The sequence below is a fragment of the Alosa sapidissima genome, chromosome 24 (assembly GCF_018492685.1).
Source record: "Alosa sapidissima isolate fAloSap1 chromosome 24, fAloSap1.pri, whole genome shotgun sequence".
In the NCBI taxonomy this organism is placed as follows: Eukaryota; Metazoa; Chordata; class Actinopteri; order Clupeiformes; family Clupeidae; genus Alosa; species Alosa sapidissima.
The window spans coordinates 14553562-14574869 of NC_055980.1; the positions used below are offsets into that span (position 1 = coordinate 14553562).

At 43.5% G+C, this 21308-nt stretch overlaps 1 protein-coding gene across 1 annotated transcript in view; it reads left to right on the forward strand.

Annotated features, from left to right (window-relative positions):
* Nucleotides 1–21308, forward strand: part of pald1a (phosphatase domain containing paladin 1a) — a 77672-nt gene that overhangs the window by 50553 nt on the left and 5811 nt on the right. Inside the window, 1 exon segment of the mRNA XM_042082989.1 lies at nucleotides 16764–16919. Within this exon segment, the coding sequence (XP_041938923.1) occupies nucleotides 16764–16919 (156 nt within the window).

The following is a 21308-nucleotide window of genomic DNA, read 5'->3' on the forward strand; positions in this document are numbered from 1 at the left end:
GTATCTGTGGAATTGATTCTGGTCAGTAGCCACTAGATGGTAAATGGGTGTCTATCTGTTAGCCTCATATCAACAGTAAGAGTATTTTTCTCATGTGTGACTAACGAGCTGACCAAGTGTTTTCTCTCTTGCCTTGTAACATTTTTCCTCATGTTTCCACACACTTGCATCAGATTTGGTCTCCACTGCTCAGATATGGAATGATGATGTGCTATTCCCAGACCAGACTTTAGTGTCTCTTGCCTCTTTTAAATCATATGAATATTTACAAAAAAAAAAAAAAAAAAGTTGCCTTAAGTTTAAGCTTTGAAAAGTCATTAAACATCAATGCTTGACATTCTCATAAAATCTTCCAAAATCCAATCCATAAATCCAAAATTAATTCACGAGAGAGGATGGATTAAGGTTTGCATGAAGTAAAACACATCTATTTAAGTTTTGATTCTACAACTTAGTAGGCTGTAATGTAAACTTGTAATTCACATAACACAGTTCTTGGAGATCTCAGATGTGCACACACTTGCAATTCATGAATAGGCTTAATTACAAATTAATTGGATGGATAAGTGGTCTGCCTCTGACACATTCGATTGACAAAAACAATCTGTTAAGAGTGAACTCACAGAGGTTACCACAACAGGTGGGTGATATTGACATAGTCACAAAAAAGTGAACTAAATCAATCGCTAAGAGGGCTACTTAAACAAAGTTTGTGCCTCTTTAAAACCTCTTCAATAACAAGCCTTTGCTGATTGTGACCATACTGTAAATGTGGTATTCATACTTGGCCAATTATTCTCCTTAACTCCTCCTTGTGGGGCCTGTGTGTGTGTGTGTGTGTGTAGAGAGTTGGGTGTTTCTCTTCTCAGAAGGGAGGATGGATGGATGGATGGATGGATGGATGGAGGGATGAATGAAATGAAAGGCTTCTTGTGCTAAGCCATGTGGGAAGTGGCTCTGTCGGGAGCCTTTAATTGGCCCCTTCTACGTCGCCTGCTTTGGCCTCCGTTAATGTGCACCACATGTCTGAGCGCGGCGGCATGCGTGGCACGCCTCCACGGCCCTTGGCACAGTGCTCGCCATTTACCGACGGAGTGGAGGGAAGAATGCGTCTGGCACAGTGCTCGCCATTTACCGACGGAGAATGCGTCTGGCTGGGAGTCGGGAGTCAGGTGTTGGAGTGTCGGAAGAAAGGGAGCGGAGTGGATTGGAGGTGGCCTCTGGTTCTGCGGTTATTTGATTGCCTGGGTCTTTAGCCGAAGCAGTGAAGTGGCCACCACGACTCTGACCTTCTCGCCTCCTCGAGACCTCAACAAGCGCTGTTTATTGATATACTGCACCAAATTCCACTTTTTTAACCTTTCACAAAGCATTTTGCCTTTCATTTGTACCCCCACCATCTTTCTTTCTTTCTTTTTTCTCTCTCTCTCTCTCTCTCTCTCTCTCTCTCTCTCTCTCTCTCTCTCTCTCTCTCTCTGTCTCTGTCTCTGTCTCTGTCTCTGTCTCTCTGTCTCTGTGATGTTACTTCACAGAGTGAGTGTTTCTTTCACAGAGGGGAAGAAAACTGAACTGAATTGAGTGTTGAAGCTAATACTCTTAATCATATTCATCTTTCGACTTGTCCTATTGTGACTCATTTCCCAAGACTTCACACCAGTCTGGGAAACTTTATTCAGAGATGAAATCAGGACTCCAGTGTTTCCCACAGAATTGGATTCAATTTGTGGCGGTAGCTGACTTAGACACCGGGGCGGGGGGGGGGGGGGCGGTGGTGGTATTAAGATCGTCTTGGTAGTGTAGTGTAGGGGGGGGGTATTAAGATCGTCTTGGTAGTGTAGTGTAGGGGGGGGGGGTATTAAGATCGTCTTGGTAGGGTATAGGTCTAATTGAGTGCCTGTCACTTGACGTTTGAGGGAACCCTTGCAATTGTAACACCGTTGAAAGGCTGCTGATGTGTGGATGCAATTCATAACATTTTCTACATAGTTAAAATAAAGGTTCGTACTTCTCCTTGGGAAGTCAATAAAATGAGCCCTTCAACAAAATTGACAAACAGCTGTAAGTAGGCAAAGCATGCTAAATTCGACATCCAAACAGTATTCTAATGTTCGCTTTGAGATACTGCTTGATTTCATAACTTAACTTAGTCTCTTCAATGTAGTTGTGATGAGACCTTAGCAGAGTTAACTTCAATGCAGCAGTTTTGAACAAATTTGCGCAGCATGGTCACGATGCTAAGCGGATTTAATAGCAATTTAGCCAGACGTCTTCTATGCAATGGTTCTATGTGGCAACAACAATCCTTCAACAATCGTGAATATTTTGTTAAATGCACATGCAGAGGAGGGGCAGCAGGCTACGAGAGAGAGCGGGGCAGGGCAAGGAAAGGCTGCGTGCGTAAAAAGCGCAGCTCAATGGCAATGCAATGATTTGACCTTATATTTAATTTAAATTAAATTAAACATAGAATATTAATCTGTGGCGGCTGATTTTTATTTCGTGGCGCCCCGGGAAACACTGGACTCCCTCCTTTCAATCAAGTCTCTCTCAATGCCGATACCGTTTAGCATATTCTACAGAGACAATGGGACTTCATGACGCTTAAGCATAATCATCCACGTTATCATCCACGTTATTGTTAATGACGCTTAAGCCTAATCATCCACGCTATTGTTATCATTATTGTTATATTTTTAAGTCCCTAGTGACCGTAGCATAATTGCCGTTCAACAACTCCAGAGAAAGATTACATGAAATCTACCATTTTCTGCAGCCAGACTAAAGAACACTTGTGAGAGGGGGAAGATGAAGGCAGTAATAGGCCACATGTTTTGGACATGCTCTGTGTAGCGTATCCTCTGTCTTGTTGTCCCGGTCAGGTTCTGGAGTTGGAAGAATCACTGGCAAACTGGGTTTGTAAGGGCACCATGTAAAATCACCACTACATTCCAAACTCATGGAAACCCTGTAAATGGTTGTTTTGTACGACCAGAGAGAAAGTTTCCTCCTTTCCTTCGCCCTTACTTCTGCCACTCTCTCTCTATCTATCTATCTATCTATCTATCTATCTATCTATCTATCTATCTATCTATCTATCTATCTATCTATCTCTCTCTCTCTCTCTCTCTCTCTCTCTCTCTCTCTCTCTCTCTCTCTCTCTCTCTCTCTCTCTCTCTCTCTCTCTCTCTCTCTCTCTCTCTCTCTCTCTCTATCTATCTATCTATCTATCTCTCTCTATCTATCTCTCTCTCTCTATCTATCTATCTCACACGCACGCACACACACAGACACACGCACGCGCGTGTATGCTTTTCTCTCTTCATTCTTCCCCTTTTTTGCCCCATCTCCCCTTCCCTCTTTCTTCCACTGCCCTTTGTCTCCTCCTCTCTCTCTCTCTCTCTCTCTCTCTCTCTCTCTCTCTCTCTCTCTCTCTCTCTCTCTCCATCTCCATCTCCCTCTCTCTGTGGGGTGACATATAGTAAAACCTCCTCCACTATAAGCAGCTGTTGAATCTCACGCCTCAGCCCTCCTGGAGGCTTCGCCGCTGCTGGAATGCTCTCGTCTGCTTTGGCTAGAGTCCACAGCACACACACTGTTAGCTCATAACACTCCCATAACGCACACATCCTCAAACACACACACACACACACACACACACACACACACACACACACACACACACACACACACACACACACACACACACACACACAAACACTTTTTTTCTCTCCCCACACAGCGTTTGCGCATAGCTGCCAGAATGGCTGAACTCATACATGTGAGCACACAAGCACGCACACACACATACACACACCTGCGCGTGCACACAAACACACGCAGAGTGCACCTGTACACAGAGAGTGCTCTCCACCCTTGTGCTGTGGACTGAGTGCTGGCCCATAAGACACAACATGCTTGCATCTCTCACACCCTGTGACATCCAAGCAGCCTGTTTGTTATGCACACAGAGGATGGAGCTCACACAGAAAACTCACTTAAAACTTCACACACACACACACACACACACACACACACACACACACACACACACACACACACACACACACAAACTCACACAAACTCTCTTCCGGCTGTTACCAGGACATCCATCAACCCAGCTCAAAGGCTGGCAGAGTGATGGCTTTACCCTTTGACAGTGACCGAGGCCAAAGCAGCCTTGCCCTTTTGTCCTCAGAGGCCGAGCCGGACCCACAAACCCCTGTCTGCATAGAGCTCCTGCTGGGGGTCACACAGCCAAAGTCCACAAAACCACACCTCTGACCCTCTTCAATTCAGGTTCATCTAGAACTTTCCATGTCCCATGCGCCACGCCCCCAAGCTCTTAGATGCCAGTTCAGTTTGGGTGGGTGGGGGGACCAGTTCTGTTTGTACGGTCGTCATTCACAAGTGCCAAGCTCCTCAATTATATTGTCTCTATGGTTGAGAGTTAAGCCCAATTCCCACCAAAGATGCTCAACAAGACAAAAACCGAAAGCAGAAAGGAGTTGCTGCGGTGTGAATTAGATGTTGCACGCCATCGCAAAGCATTCACCATGTCTAGTCGCAGTCGCAAGGATTTACAACGCTGCAGCAAGTTGCTGGTTTATAGAATGTTGCGATTCTTTGGTGTGAATTGGGCTTTAGGGAAATGCGTTGCCTTTCAGTCTTTCCACAGTGTCTGCAACACAGATCATTCCGTCTTGTGCATGTGGGGATATTTTAGTGTGGGGTGGCTTACGATGACATTTTGTGCGTCACATAGTGGATCATAGTGTGCCAAAGTGGATGTGTGGTGTGGTGTGATGTGGTGGGAGGGCAACATGTAGCAATAGCTGTCAGAGGGTTTGGGTTTGTTTGCGTCACGTGAGGAATGGAAGGAATCTGTTCCCCACCCCCCATCTCCTGGAAGTGGAGGTGTGTGGGGCGCAAGCCAGCTGGGGGCCCCAGACAAGAAGGCCTGCCTCAACACGACACACACACACACTCACACACATTCACACACACACATTCACACACACACACACATTCGCACACACACACTCATATTCACACTCTCTCTGAGAGGAGAGCCTTATGAATACCAGACCTACATACAGACTCCATTAATGCAGAGACAAATACACACACACACACACACACACACACACACACACACACACACACACACACACACACACACACACACACACACTCACACACAAAAACAAGTATACACAGAAGCCAATCTGGCACATGCATAAGTCAAGCGTATTGCATAGTATAGTCTTTCTGTTCTCCTCCTCACATTCTTTATGAATTTCGGCAGTGGTTCCCGGCATTGCTGACGTAGCCGTTACATCATCGACGGCAGCATACTTTCACCCTGTCGAGGAAGCATTCGGGTGGTGGGCCGTAATTTATATCCCACCTCTTGGCATTTTGCGGAATAATTACACATTTGGTTTCTGGATTACAGTCTTCAGGGCTGTCTCCTCTTGTATGCAAATGGCTGCCTTTCTTGTTGCAGTGTATGGATGTTTGGCATGTTCTCCACATCCCTGGTCTTTGGTTTTGCTTAACCCTTAAAGGAGTACCGTCACAATGTTGAGAAATGAACGTTCTAAAGAATATCTGGGTTCATTGAATTCAACATAGAATTTTAGAACCTTCAATTGTTGCGGAACTTAAAACATTAAAAAACCTACACCTTTAAGGGTTAAGATTGTGAAGGAGATATGGGGGAGTCTACAGTGGCGGCTATCTGGTGTATCTACACTTATGCATGTGCACAAACTCTTGCTTGTGTGTGTGTCCTGTGAACACATGGCTGCCAGGCCCTGGCACGTGCACGCACACACACACAGACACACACACACAGACATTAGCATCTGAGGCGAGAGCACAGCTACTGGGGCGTGTCTCCAAAGTCCTCAGAAACCTCAGAAGGAGTACAGGGTCCTCAGGGTGACCAAGGCACACATCGGTATTCCCCACTCGCCAATTATACCTCTGCCTCTGCCAGGAAACTAGATGGCCTTCTTGCCCCCATATCCACACACACAGCGCTTACCTAACACATTCAGTCAAAAGGACACCACTGAAGGTCTCTCTTGGTGTGGATATGTCTGCATCGTGAGTTGCCCTCTATTCTCTCTCAGCCCTGAAGCTCCAATTCCACTTTTATAAGAGAGATGTTGAGATTCTCTATTCCTGGGTTTATGTGTGCTTAAGGATGACGAAGCCTGAACAAAAGAAAGGAAAGGATTGATCCCCCTCTTGCGTTAGGACTAGGAGAAAAGCCAGGCCTCCTCAGAGTTGGGCAAGAGTTGTTCGCCTTAAGCCAAACAGTCACTGCGATTTTGATACAATTTTAGCCCCGAATCCATCAGATACAACAATCCTTTGACTTGGAGCCAAGTTCCTGTCCGAATTGTTGTGTAGTTTGAGCAGGCTCTTTAGGCCTGATTCATGTGAGAAATGTTTGTCAGAATTATTGCAGTATGAGTTGTTGAACGTACATTGTGAGCACAGCAAATGCATCCGATTGAAACGTACAGTATAAGTCACGGTACCGTATCGTATGCAACAGCTTTATGACTTTAACAACCTAGCTGGTTGTTCCCAACTCTCTTGATAAGCCCTGTGAAACATAAAGTAATACAAACCTAGACCTTCTTTTCTTTCTAATCAGACCAGAGACCAGGGCAGGTATACTATGAAGTTACAAGACACCAGGGGGTATACTATGAAACAAAATTAGTGGTATGTTGTGCTTAAAGCCCGAACACATGACACTGTCATGACACATGAGCCCTAACCCTAATCCTAACCTCTAACCTTAACCCTAACCCTAACTTGTTATGACAAAAAACGAATGACACTTAATAACAGAAGCGTTATATCATGAACGTTTATGACTTGTTTATGACACGTTCATGACAGTGTCATGTCACTCTTATGTCGATACTGTCAAGTAAAGTGTAACCCATTCGACCACTTATCTGGTTTCATAGTATTCCCCTCTGATCCACTGAAGCCTGTGGAGGAGCTGAACCCAACTGCTGTGTTAGTGTTGCTCTTAGGGGTGTAAGTCGGGGTTAAGCCATTGCAATATCTCCACATCAACCTCTTAACCCGGTAGGCTTACAGCGAATTTTCAAACCTGTACCAAAACACATTTTTATTTAAACATCAAGTCTGCCTCAAAATACAACTGAGAAATCATGAACTCAAAATGCCATTGTGGGGAAAAAAAAAAAACAATGACTGCGTAACAGTGCAAATCAGACCTTTCAGAATAAGGATAATAGCCTAACGCTAATAACAAGCCTTGCCAAAATTATGGGTCATTAAGTAAGAATACAAAATAATTATTAGATTAAGTAGATTATGTTAAAACGACATGGACATTAGGCCGAACTTCCGACGTATTTTTCTTGCACACACGCTGGCTCTGCCTGCTGCGCTGCCTGCACAATCAGTGCATATTCGCGCCTAATTATAGAACGTCAAAAAGAAACAAAGTAGCCGGGCTGCATCCAGACACTTAGCTGCCGTCGGGGGCTGCATGCAGTCGACTCAGACTCTCTACGGACAGTTTTTAATGTTTATCAGAAAATAATTACTCAGTATTCTGATTGAGTATAATTTTCGGGACAATTAGGGCAGGATTCGGGATTCGGGACAACTGCTTGGATATCGGGACTGTCCCAAATTTTTCGGGACGTCTGGTCACCCTAGTCAAACTAGGCTTTCAGCTCAGATCTGTGCGCGTTCTCGGTGTTGGGATGACTTTGGCCAATCGTGTAACGTGGAGACGCACAAGACCGCCTCCTATTTAAAAACAATTACTTCCGCATTCATGAGCGATAGCTTAAACTACACTGCGGTCATTTTTTGTGTCTAACCTATAACATCAAATAAATCAATTGTCATCAGTTGTTGTATGGTATGCACGTCCATAGTGGGATATTTGCACACACAGAACTATTAAAGCGCATTCGAGATCCAAAATGCCTTTGACCTGTGTTTGTGTGTGTGTGTAGAGGCGGAGCTCCACCTGTAAGATATATGACAGAATCCTACACGTGAGAGAACTTAGTTTTTAAGACAATTGATTGGTCAGTGTGCGGTAGATTACACGATTTGAGCTATAACAGCACATAACCTCCTCTGACCAGGTTTGGTTGACAGCATAAGATACCATGGTGATATAGCGACACTAAAACAGATCCACTTTCATGTCACAGCATAGCCTGGCTTTGAGCGCAACATACCTCGCTAACCCACTAATCGAGATTCGTAGTACACCCCACTGTTCACTTTTTTCCCCCCTCTCCAGGTTTTGAAGGGGTTTTTGAAGTGCGTTGATGTATGTGGATGTTATATATGTCACACTCGCAGCACACCAACCCCCCTCCCCCCACTCACACTCACACACACACACACAGGTCAAAGGCATTGTCAGAGCAGAAGATTCCTAGTCACCAGGGAGAGTCCCTGGACATCCTGCTTCCCACATGGACAGGGGATTGATGGCTGGGGCACAGCTTTAAAAGTAACACGGACAAATAAATCAAAAACTTTTTCCGGCATTTTTTTTGCGTTTGTGTGTGTGTCCAACACTTCCGCCCAGTCACCCTGCAAATTGCACAATCTCCCCCGAACCACGGGCATGGCTTGACATTCATCACAGAATCCTCCATCTCTCCCTCTTTCCCCAGCTGCCTTTTGGCACCTCTCGTTCTCGCTCACTCGGTGTGCTTGATCAGTCTGCTTCCTGCATGCGCCGTGAAGCCATTGTGCCGATTCTAATTAACTCTGTGTTCCACTCTACCACCTGCCTTACTCCTAATGGCTCCACTTTGCTGTGATTATGGGTTGCCAGCATCCTAGTGGGTGTCCTTCACAGTTGCTCAAAGGGTGCAAGAGCCAGCACAGTTTTTTTAACATTCGGCTCTGCTGAATTGCAACTGTTTAGAAAAGGAATGTTTCGCTTGAGAAGTTTTTGAAATGTTTTGCTTCTTTTCTGGCTTTTCCCCAACTCTTTTTTTTTTTTTTTCTTTACTGTTTTGACATCTGTGACTGTGGCACTTTTAAAGATGTTTTGTAATTGGGATTTTTTTTAGCCTTAAAGTGTTTCCTCTGCCAGGATACAGATAATGTGGGTAGTTTCATAATCAGGGAAAGCACTTGACATTTTCCATATGCTAATATTCGTGACTAGACATAAGAGCGCCTCGTCAATTGGAAGATGACAAGAAATGCAAAAATATTATCAAAACGCATCTTCATCCTCAAATTGGTGTCATTTTGAAGCATTTTGAAACTCATATTAACAAAATTACTGTGGGCAGAAAACAACACTAGGACATTCTGTACTGTATTGTAATTGTATTGAAATATTGTATAATTGCCAAATAAAGAGCAGAATTATCTTCATTTTAATGCAAATGTCAAGTATTCCGTCAAGCATAAGTTCACAAATATAGCTGACCTGGTTGAACTTATTTAGCAATGGGAAAACTTGATATGCATCAAACTAACTAACAGCCTAACAACAAAACATCCAGGTACAATTTAAACATCATAACTGATATAGTTGATATAATAAGTTTTTCTGTCACAGTTTTTTTTCTCTCCAACACATTTTCCATAAATATGCTACTGTATATAAAGTATATGATAATGTAACGTACTTAACCAGTGTTATTTAAATGATAATCCAAGGAACAATAATAAAGACTACTAAGTATTGTATAGCCTATAAATATTAAACCCTATACTGATGGCTACTTTTTTTCCCAGATGTCCCCTCCACACCTTTAACATTTGAATTGTACATATCTAAGAAATGTTAATGACCAGTTGATATGAAACATTTTTTTATCCTTTAATGCATAGAGATTAAACAAAAAATATAATTAATGATATGTCAAGAAGGTGGAACAAAAATCACTCCATACCCATGTTGACTGCAATGAAAAAGTTTGTGCATTAATCATACCCTACCTTAATTGCAGATTTTCATATTAATGACAGTTTTAAAGGGACACCAGGCAAGCCTGATGCTTTTTCTCTACGAAACTCCCCCTCGCTCGGTCTGAAGCTCTTTTCCCTTTTCTTTGCATCTTCCGTCAAGGGTTTTTGCTGCTTCTTCACCGGCTCTGCCATTATACACACGTTTACAACAATCTCTAGCGTTTCGTTAGCCTGCCTCTGTGCTGTAAACTGATCCTGCTTCGGTCGGCGGGTAGGATACACCGAACTTGCAAGTGTGATATTCTTCCTACAGGCAGTAGGGGCGGGCGAGAGAGCCTTCATTCGCCCTGTAATGAGTCATTTAACCGTATACCGACTTACAAAGATGATTAATTAACGCGAAAACGTTGCCTGGTGTCCCTTTTAAGACCCACCCTCCATAGGAGGTCGCATTGCTATAACTTGTTCTTTTGGCTTTTTTCTGTCAACTCATTCTAAACCATAAAGACAGAAAAACATAATGCTCAGCCTATAGTTATGTTTCGAATATGCCCAAATAAAGCCTCTCATAGCAGAGCATACCACAGTGAATGGAATGGGTTGGCTAATGAATTTGAACACTCATCATCATTCTCTGTCAGAACTTGCCTCAGAGTTGTTGACTCGTTGGCAAGCTCTCCAGATAAATAACAAACGAGGAGTTCTAAATAGAACACGGCCCCAAAATGGCATTTGTTTGGTTGTGGCATGGCTGAGTAAGCTATGACTTGCTCACAGATACCCAGTGTCCTGGCTGCCACTCTCCTTTTATGAAGGGTAAATTGCTTGGCCTTCGGTGCCTTGCGGTGTATTTTTGGCACCTGATCTTACCTCTCTGATGTCAGAGAAGTGGTTGTGTCTCTGTTGGAACCTCACAGGGTTGGTGAACTGTGGCTGTTTTAGACCAAGGACAAGAAATTATGTTTTTTGGGGGGTGTTGTCCATCACAGGGATGATATGCTGGACTTTGAACGTTCATAACAGCCTCTGGTGTGGATAGAAAGCTGCATCATCATATTGACATCCTATTCAGGTCATGCAAAGTAAGAATGAATAGTGGCATGCTTTAAATTTTATAGCGTTCAAAATACCATTCCACATAATCAAGAGATGTTGATTGACAGTTTAAGTTGGCCATCTTGCATGGACTTAATATGGCACCTTTGTCACCTTGCAAGCCATTTTTAGCTTTTCACTGTGATCATTCTGAAGGGACTTCATGAAAGACTTTTTTGACCATCAACATCACCAACACAAGCAAACATGTCCATCTTGTCTGCTCTACAGGGTTTCTTTGAGAGCAGATTCTGTTTGCCCTTGACTGAGTGTCAGTTTGTGGCGACTTTCGAGGACTGAATCCCTCCTGCTCGCGTAATAGACTCCCTCAGCATTTGATGTCAGAAAGCGCTCTGTTTGTTTGGCAGACATGTTGGAATGCTGGGTCGGTAACTCTAAACGGTCAGCTTCCTGTAAGGAACCACACATTTGCCAAATGGCTTCCAGAGGAGATTTTGTATAATCTGCAGTGTGAGTTCTGAGTTCTCCATTTCCTCAAGAAAAGTCCTTAATATTCTCTCCCAACTGCCTTTTATTCAAGATGGCTATAGTATGCACATTGATATATTACCAAAACTGTTTTCTACAGGAGATGACGTGCGTGTCTGAAACTGTTTCGGGCGCCATTCATTTGTTTGTTGATACGCTGATAAGAATGCTGTGGTAACCTTGCCAACCATGGCAACTCCTGTGCTGGTAAACCTTATCATTTTTTTTCTCCATTTTTTATTTAACAGGTTAGAAAAACAGGGGCAAAGTTCGCCCGTTTAGGAGAGTTTTAATTCACGGGAGAGAGGGGGAAGGAGTAGCTAGCTACATGTAGCTCTCTGTTTTGTTTGAACATCAGCAGAAGTGACGTATCCCCGCTATTGTTGATACAACCTTTAATACTTGAGAAACTAGAATCTTTTGCGTGTAAAGATCATCAAGTATATATTCTGAAGTTTCCATAAAAAAATACCCTCATACTGTAGCCTTAAAATGCCCTAAATGTAACTGAACACCTTCTTCCTCTTTTTGGGATTTGGGATCTACCTGGCCCCACCACCTTTTACACACTGTTCACCGGCTACAGACTGCTGCAGCTGACATGGTAGCTAGCTTGTCTGCATCTTCATGAAGACTTGTCCCATTCCTGAAAACTCAGATTTGGTTAAATACCCTTATGCCAGTCATAAAGGACAGCAGTTTGAATTTGCATACTGAGGCTATGATTATCATTATCAACCGTAGAAATCCTAAGCCATGACATTGACTGCTTATTTGGCTCATGATGCGTCTAGTAAAACATATTAAACATCATATGGACATGGTTAAAAACTTGAGATGGTTTTTCAAAAATGGATAGAATAGCAGCAAAAGATGTCTTGAACAAAGTAAACAAGTTTTTGAAAATTATCAGCAGCACTACTGCAGTAACATATTCCCGCTATATATATATATATATATATATATATATATATACACACACACACACACACACACACACACACACACACACACACACACACACACACACACACACACCGCAAAATCATTTCCTTTCAACACAATTCAATTTGACCTCCAGGGTCATCAGAAGCAACTGAGGCATTCACCTTCACAAGCGTGGCACCCCAGAGATTCACTGCCAGGCATACATAGGTCTGCTCTGCTTCGCTTCACCCCAGACATGAATAATCGCCTGGTCATAAGAATATGTGAGAGTGATGAATCATGAGAGATTCTTTCAATCGTGTCCTTCGCCTTCGTCTCACCCCCTGCGGAGTGGGAGCTAATGGAGATCGCTAATGGAGTTCAGTGGCTAAGAGGAGGAGGTGGAGGACGTGATCGATGTGGTTTAACTCAACACTACCCTTGCATGCACATTCTAATGTTTGTTTGTGGTCATCATTAACTGGCCGCTGTTGGATGTTTCACTGCCACCAGTGTTGCCACAGTTACCTTGAAAAAGTAATCTGATTACGGATTACTGATTACTTCTTTAAAAAGTAACTTAGTTACTTTACTGATTACTTGATTTTAAAAGTAACTCATTTAGATTACAAGTTACTTTATTAGTTACTTTCAGCAGCTGCCAACAACACCCCCACCGCCTCAACATAAAAATGATGACCTGTTTTGCCAATACTCACTATACTGAAAGTGCATTTTAACTGTAATGTCAGCAATGTATAGCAGACATCCCATAACCTACAGTACTTAGATACTGAAATTCAGATGTTTGTTCAATAATGTCTAAGTACACCAAATAAGGAAGGCCTATTGATAGAAATTGTTATAGTAAAATATGTAGATTTGTTTGTAGATTTTTTTTTTTAATGTAGCCTTGGCAACTAGCCATCATGTATAGGCCTGAGTAATATGCAAATGAAATTACACTTGTTAAACTCACCTCAACAAGTCTTTTGCAATCATTTAACCCGCCGTGAGCAATGCTAAAGTCGCTGTTACAAACAGTGCAGTGTGCAAGACTATCATTATATTTTGATTGGTTGATTTAGCAAAAACAGACCAGGATGCTCTCTGTCTTGGATGCACTTCAGGCACAAACGCACCACTCCTCTCTCTCTCCCTCTCCGTTGTGTGCGTGTTAAACTCATGCACACGCGATTTGAAGTCCGGTCTGGCTTGCGTGCTCTTGTTCGCTCTAGGTACCAGAAGATTTTATGTAATTTGTCGGCGTCAGGAAGGCGCTATCAATATGTGGGAGACTTGGGATGTCTAGCTAGACAGCACTTTGTCGCCAGCACAGTATGTACATGTACCTTAATGTTGTCAGGTTTAGCTGACACAAACTCAAAGAGATGAAATGGGCATCTCTCTCTGTTTGTGTCGCTGCATGGTTTTACACGTGAATTGTCCTCATGCTGAAAACTTGAGCATAGCCTACATGACATTAATCCCCAAGACAAGAAGAAAGCATATATCTTTTTACTAAGGAAAATGACAAAAATAGTAACGCACAGTAACTTAGATAAGTAACTTTTTCTGATTACTGATTACTGGGTTTGTAAATAGTAGCGCGTTAGATTACTCGTTACCGAAAAAAGTGGTCAAAATAGACTAACGCGTTACTAAGTAACGCCTTACTGGCATCACTGACTGCCACCAGTTTCACGGCTTATATAATAGTTCTGTCTACAAGTATTAATAAAAGGGGACATGGATACTACAGATACTATAGTTCTGTGCTGCAAATTATGCAATGTTTTTTTATAACCTGGTGTCAATTCTTAAATGGACCTGCTGAATGCCATTACCAATCCTGTCTATTCAGAGGCAAATCTCTCATTAACCGGCTCCAAGTTACCTCAGGAAAAGAGACAGTCATAAGCCCTATTCGGACAGGATTAGTTTTACATGGAGACGTGGGGTAAAGTAATTTTACCACAGGACGTCTGTAATATAAATGGGCAATTCGCATGGGAAGAAACCTTGATTTACGCACTGCTGTCACCTCCCTGTCGCCATGTGTGCTACGTTGCTTCCTGATATCGCATTCATACATGCAACATGGCCTGTGTAATGTTTACTCATTAGTTTTATTTGTCAAATGCTAAATATGCCTCCTTGTCGATTACATTGGTAGACTATACTTTTACAGAAGGTAAAAGTCACCGTAATATCTACTGACATTGTCCATAATAATTACTGACATGGCGCATTCGGACGTGACTAAAACCCCTGATAATAATTACTTTACCCCACGTCTCCATGTAAAACTAATCCCAGATAGATAGATAGATAGATAGATAGATAGATAGATAGAGTGGCACAAGTCAACTACCTAAATTAGTCTGTCCTTGGAGGAGAAAAAGAAACAATTATGCATCAGCTATTTTACACACATACTTTCAAATGGAGTGAACTGAAGTAGGTCAGTAGACCATATGCTACCTTTGAATAGCTGTTCCGATTCAAATGTTGCATTATGTAGGTTTCATTATGATCACCTACTTGATAAATGAATATAGCCTACCATCGAAATTTAACCAGTGAAGGCCTATTTTTGGCGGACATTTGTTCATTCTGTGTAAGCTACCTCAGCCAATGTAGTTAATCTAGCCTAATTAGTGTCGCAATCATAGGTCCTGTAAGAAACTTCCAGAGGCTGGCAAGTTCAACCAGGGTCCTTCAATCCTAATCAAAGATCCTTTATCAACCGTCTCTGTCCTAATGGAAACACAAGAACTGAGAGGACCGAGTGAGAGCAGGTTCCTGGACAAGTTTCCGCTTCCTAGGTTTTACCCCGAACAGCCGAATGGAAACACTACTATCCATCATAAGCTGCAACACATACAAGGTCTTCTCTTACCAGCCAATATTCTAATTGGAAGACCTTTCATGAAGTCACAGACTAGTCTGGGTGGCTCTGTTTTGCTTTTCTTGAGCTGTGTTTTGAATCATAATGATTCCATTTTCACAACCCCTGATAAAAAAATCAATCAAGATTGAACTTTTGATCGCATTGGAGGGCACCATCAAAGACTTTATCACACACACTATTACATGCTCGATTTACCTTCCATTCATTTGACTGCTGCAAGTCGTCTTCAAATGATCTATGGCTGAAATAGTGTTTTTGAATGTTGGTTAAGAACAGGCCTCAGTATTCAGAGGGTGGCCACTTCACAGCCACAAGCCACTGTATCTGGTCTGGTCTTATCTTTCGGGCGTTTGTCACCTCATAACAATGTTCCGCTGTTTTTAAAAGCACAGTTAACAATAGATTTGTAGACCCTTGGGTGACCCTTATGGTTTTTCAAGTGAAGTTGAATGCCTAAGGAGCCACCCCCCCACCCCCCACCCCCCCAACTCTTGCCTTTGAAATGTCAGAGATTCGGTGTCGACATGCACTTACCAACCTCCTGAAAATGGTAAATTACCATCATATCTGCATAGAAATTAAGGTAAAAGCAGTAAAAAAGGATTGCATTCTTCTGCAGAAAAGAGCACCACAATGAATCACACCACATTTGGCCTTGGCTTGTCTAGCACATATTTTAGTCTGTCATCTGCAGGCTAATTTGCCATTTAGAACCAAACCTCATGCGGAAGCCGCAGCTAACGCTTTAGTGATGGAGAAGTTGCACTGGTCTCATCATAAGCATAATACAGAGCATTCCAGGCATAGTTTATGGGGTGAGGGCAGATTATTGACAGAAGTCTTTGCTATTTTTAAACGGCTGTGTTGTTTCAAGGTGCTCATTGTTTGCAAATGCTGGAAAAGCCACACAATTTGCTTGCAATGGTTGTGGTATGTGGCCCAGTGAAAGGGTTTTAAACCGTGGTGCCCTGATGTGCAGTTTTAAATCTTATCTTTTCCCTGCAAGTGTTAACCAGTGCCTCAGGGTGGTATCAGTTAGAAGTTTTATGAATGTTTAGGCAAGTCAAGGGTCCAGTCCTGGTCAAAGGTGCAACTCCTGTCTATTATTCACATCTCTGCTAAATAAGCATTTTATGAGTGTTCCCCAATGTGTTCTGTTGGTGGTGTTACCAGTTTGATATTAATGAAGGTCTGTCGGAGCTTATTCCCTTGATCAAAGCTATAACATCTGTCAATAAAAGTAAGAGGATGTGATTTTGATGTGTCCATCAGTGCTTTTACTGCCCACTGCAAACTCATGCAAGCTCAGACAAATTGGGTCCAAGCACCGAGTTCTGACTGGTCTCTCTTGTTCAAACCCACCCCCCACCCCCTGCAGATCAAGAGTGGCAAACCTGAGAAGGAGAGCCAGCAGCTGCTGTTGCAGAGTCTGCAGTACATGGAGCGCTACATGTACCTGATCCTCTTCAACACCTACCTGCACCTGGAGAAGAAGGACTCCTGGCAGCAGTCCTTCAGCCAGTGGATGCACCAGGTGAGTTGTCAGTGACCACACCTTTAGCAGTTCCTTATCACTAACAAAGTGCTGAAGAATCAGTTGTTTATGAAGGGGGTTGTTTAATACATCTTGCAGGAGGACCCCCCTGTTCTCTTTGTGCTTCACTTGTCCACCTGCTTTACATACCTGACTGACCACATTAGTCCCACTGTTGATCACATGAATTACCTCAATCCAATAAGTGTATAGAAGGATAAAAAAAGGTTGACTACCTCAATGGATGTAGATTAATCAAACAAAAACATTTCGGGATTTAATTTTTATCCCCAGCAATTTAATGACTAGCAATTTAATGACTTAATGGGTCCAGTGTCTCGTTAAAGAAAACGAAAACAAAACCAAAACCCAGCTGTGATGAAAGGGCACTCACTCTACCAAGCCGACTTCCTATTTAGCCACTGATTGGCCTCACATCAGCAGTCATCCCCACTCATTATAATGGCATTAAGCAAATGTGCCAACAGCAAACAGCCAATGAATAGCTCTCATGGTCTTTCGAATTACATAAAACTTCTTTTAGTGATCATGAAAGGTAGCCCAGATTTTATTAAAGGGGCTGATGATGATGATGATGAAGACCAAACGGAGGGAGAAGCTGAGAGGGGGATAGGGTGGAGGGCGGTAGCAGGAGTGGTGCCTAGAAAAGCCTCTAGTCAGCTTTTATTCTACCACACAAGCGAACGTGTGGCCAGCTTCCAGGATGGGCCATCTGATACCAATGTGTACAAACCCCTCCCCCCTCCCCCCTCACCATAATCGGCCTCTCTAGCAGGATGACTCATCCAGTCTCTTCCTCTTCGCTTCATCAATGGAAATCTCACTGAAGCAGAGTCATGGAGCCGTTGGTGCTGCCATGTTTTGGTGAATGTTTGTCCAGCAACACAATGTCAGACCATTACGACACCTTTTTATGCTGGGGAAGCTCCTCCGTTACTGAGAGGTTGACTAGTAGGTTTTGCCTCATTGGCAACCAAGCACAAGTCATATGTCGATGATCTCATCCCAATTTTTTTTTTTTTACATTTATTCGCAGCAGGTTTGGTGGTGCTTTTCCCTGTATTCTCTGGAAAGAACATCTGAGATGTTCTGGGGAGTTTAATTGCTTGAGGTTTGAAGAAAGCAAATCCTCAGGCCTTGCAGATGCACCCCATCCAAACAGAAGAAATTCCCTCAAAGAATCGACCGTGGGAACAGAAAGGCTGATACCAAAATCTGTTCTCAGATTCTCTCATCTCCTCCAGAATCTCAAAACTGATCTTTCTGTGCCATTCCTTTGTACCACTAGCACTTCTGGGCCATTTTCAGACTATCTAAAAACAAGTAAACAAAAAAAAAAACATGTTATAACCTCAGGTCAAACCTCTCATTCCCCAAACTCCTCCTTCTCTTTGTCCTGCCCCCTGTCCCTACACCCCCCCCCCCCCCCTTCCGCTCGCCAGTGTGTGTGCCGTGAACCGTAACCAGAGTTTCGTTTGGATGTGACCACTGGAATTTACAAGCTTATTCTAGTCCTATTGTGGTCTGGTTCTTCACACGTTGAACTTCATAAGGGACCGGGCCCAGTGCTTTGGTTGGTGCATTAATCGTCGGGCCTGGTTTGTCCAGCTGTGGCTCTACAGTAAAGCGAAAGAATTTATGAGCATTCCAAATAAGCGATTACCGCCGCTGCTACCACCACAATCCCCGGCGACTTTCCCCACGCTCATCCCCCCCCCCCCCCCCCCAGTGTGAAGTTATTCTCCGCTTCTTTTTTTTTTCTTGTCCGCTTGCCTTGTTTTTAATTTAGCTTCAGGCACAGACTGTTGTTTAAATAAAACTAAATTGATGATGGGGAGAATACTGGACTCTCTTGCACGAGCGTTAAATTAGAACAAAACAGAAACTTCTTCCCTAAAGGGTATCTTTGAGACTATACATCATAATTAATCATTTATTTGCTTGACTTGAATCTGCGTAATGGCCATTCTGAAACCTGTGCTTTGTGTGCGGTCACAACAGTGGGGAATGGGGAGGTCTCCATTGTAAGCAAAATGTTATCAGTGAAATACAGCTTGTTATTTAAGCCAGTATTAATTTCCTCAACAACAAAAAGTGTGTGTGTGTGTGTGTCCTGTCCTGACTGAAGAGTTTCTGAGCATACATGATGTGGCCAATAGTGTGTTCATCTTGCTTTCAGTTCGAGGTTTTCGCTCAGGACTGTAGCGGTGTTTGTGAACTCGTCCCTAGACCATCGATGACCCACTTCATGACAGATGTGTTCCCTCCTTCTTCTTCTTCTGAAGTACTGCAGCGAGTTTCTGCACTTTTTTTCCCTTGTCTTTTATCTTGTCCTCCGTGTCATTACAGTGGCCCTAGGCTGAAGAGGAATCATGTTAGGCCCTTATTAAGTCGCTCACGACCTAGAGGAAAGCGGCTCTTGAAGTGTGTGAGACGTCCTTTGCTCAGCTTTTAAGACGCATCTTTTAAAAGGATTTGAAGAAGGCTGAATCCAGTGAATGACTATAACGAGTAAGTTAAGTCATGAACCCAGAGCCCCTTTGATGTGTTGCCTTCAAATTGTACCAGCTGCTCTGGCTCCATCACAGCTTTGGTAATTAAATAATGTTCCTAATTCCTTCTTGGCAAAGTTAGTTAGTTTAGTCTGCTAATTCACTTTCTACTTCCAGACTCCAAAGAACAGGCGTGCAAGTAGACCACATGAAATTCACCAAAATGAAAAGATGCAAACTACTTGTTGTTTCCCAATCAGACACACACATCAATCGCTTTACTCCCCAGCAGAGGACTTAAGAAAAATAAATATTCTGAATTTTTACGTGCCCAAAAACCGATAGGGAGCTGTGCCTGTGAAAACTACTTGAGCAGATTTGTGCGTGCTCAACACAGGCTCTTCCTCACCGTACGGGACTTAAAGAGGCAGTATGATGTGGTGAGTGTTGGCGTGAGTGGGTATCTGCATGCTGCCAGGCTGTTGTCCTATTATACAGCATAATGAAATGCACCCTGCACTGAATGAATCTTCAGGCTGAGATCAGTGCAAGACATCTCTTCACGTCCCTGTTTGGTATGCAAATATTCAGGCACTTGCAAGAACTTGACTCCGGCTCTCCTCATTACTCTCGAAGTGTAATGTTCTCTGAAGCCAAGGCCGCATTCAAATGTTGCCAGTCCAATCAAATTCTCTTTCATGCCAGACTTGTCAGTGTGCGATGCTCAGTCTATGCCCAATGTTCTCTTCCAAACTAGATGTAGACGAAGTTTTCCATCATATTGAATGTACTCTGCTTGTGTGCTCATTGTATAGTGCTGCCCCAGTTTGCCAGGGTGCATTGTCTGCGGCACACGGTTTTCAACCGCTTTCTCCACCCGAGGCTGAAGAGGCCGCCTCGTTATTTCGAAGCAAGAGGAGCCAGCGTCAAGCCCAGACCTGGCCACCCGCCTCATAGGTCAAGGGTCACCAGAGCCAGCAAATACGGTTCAATCCAGGCAGCGGCCCTCCGGGAGGGACAGTGTTACACAACCATGGCACCGAGGGGGCGGGGGGAGGGGGCCTGCAGGCTGCCGTGGCGTGTCGTGCAATCTGTGCCGCTCGGCGCCCCTGCCATGCATGCCCACCCATCTCCCTTCTGTTTTTGTTTGTCTCGTTTTGTTGTTGATGTTGTGGTGGTGGTTACACTGGGGAGTTTCTATTGAACAGCTGTTGCTTGAAATCTGAAAAAAATAATACAGCAAAGCCTTTAGGAGGCATGCGTACAGCATAGTCAAAAGCCACCCTCACTTATACATTGTGTAGGAGGTAGGTTTGTTACTGTGGGGACAATATCTCCATTTTGCAAACAGACCTTTATGTTTTTCTCTTTTTTGTTGTCGTAATTATTCAATTTTATTTTAATATACTGTATAGCCCCGGACCGGTACGAGAGGGATGAGTCGTAATCATGAAAGAGCAGATGGTTGAGGGCTTTGTCCTGCTGCAGTCACTGTGCTGGGACTAGGAGAGAGATCTATGGAGACCTCTGTGCCTACAGGCACACACACGTACACACACGTACACACACGTGTACACACACACACACACACACGCACCATTGGAGAGTCCTAATAATGGGTATTGTGTGAGCAAGAGTGAGAGGACCTCCGGTATGAGGTCAGCCAGTGCGACTCGCTATCGTCCCCATGCAGACCCGTGTGTGTGTGCACATGTGTGTGCACACGGGTTCTCCTATCAGGGTCGGACCACACACTGGACGCACACTCAGACGACACTGCTATGCATGGAGCTGCATTGACACAAAGCCATTCCACTTCTGACAGGACACACACACACACACACACACACACACACACACACACACACACACACAC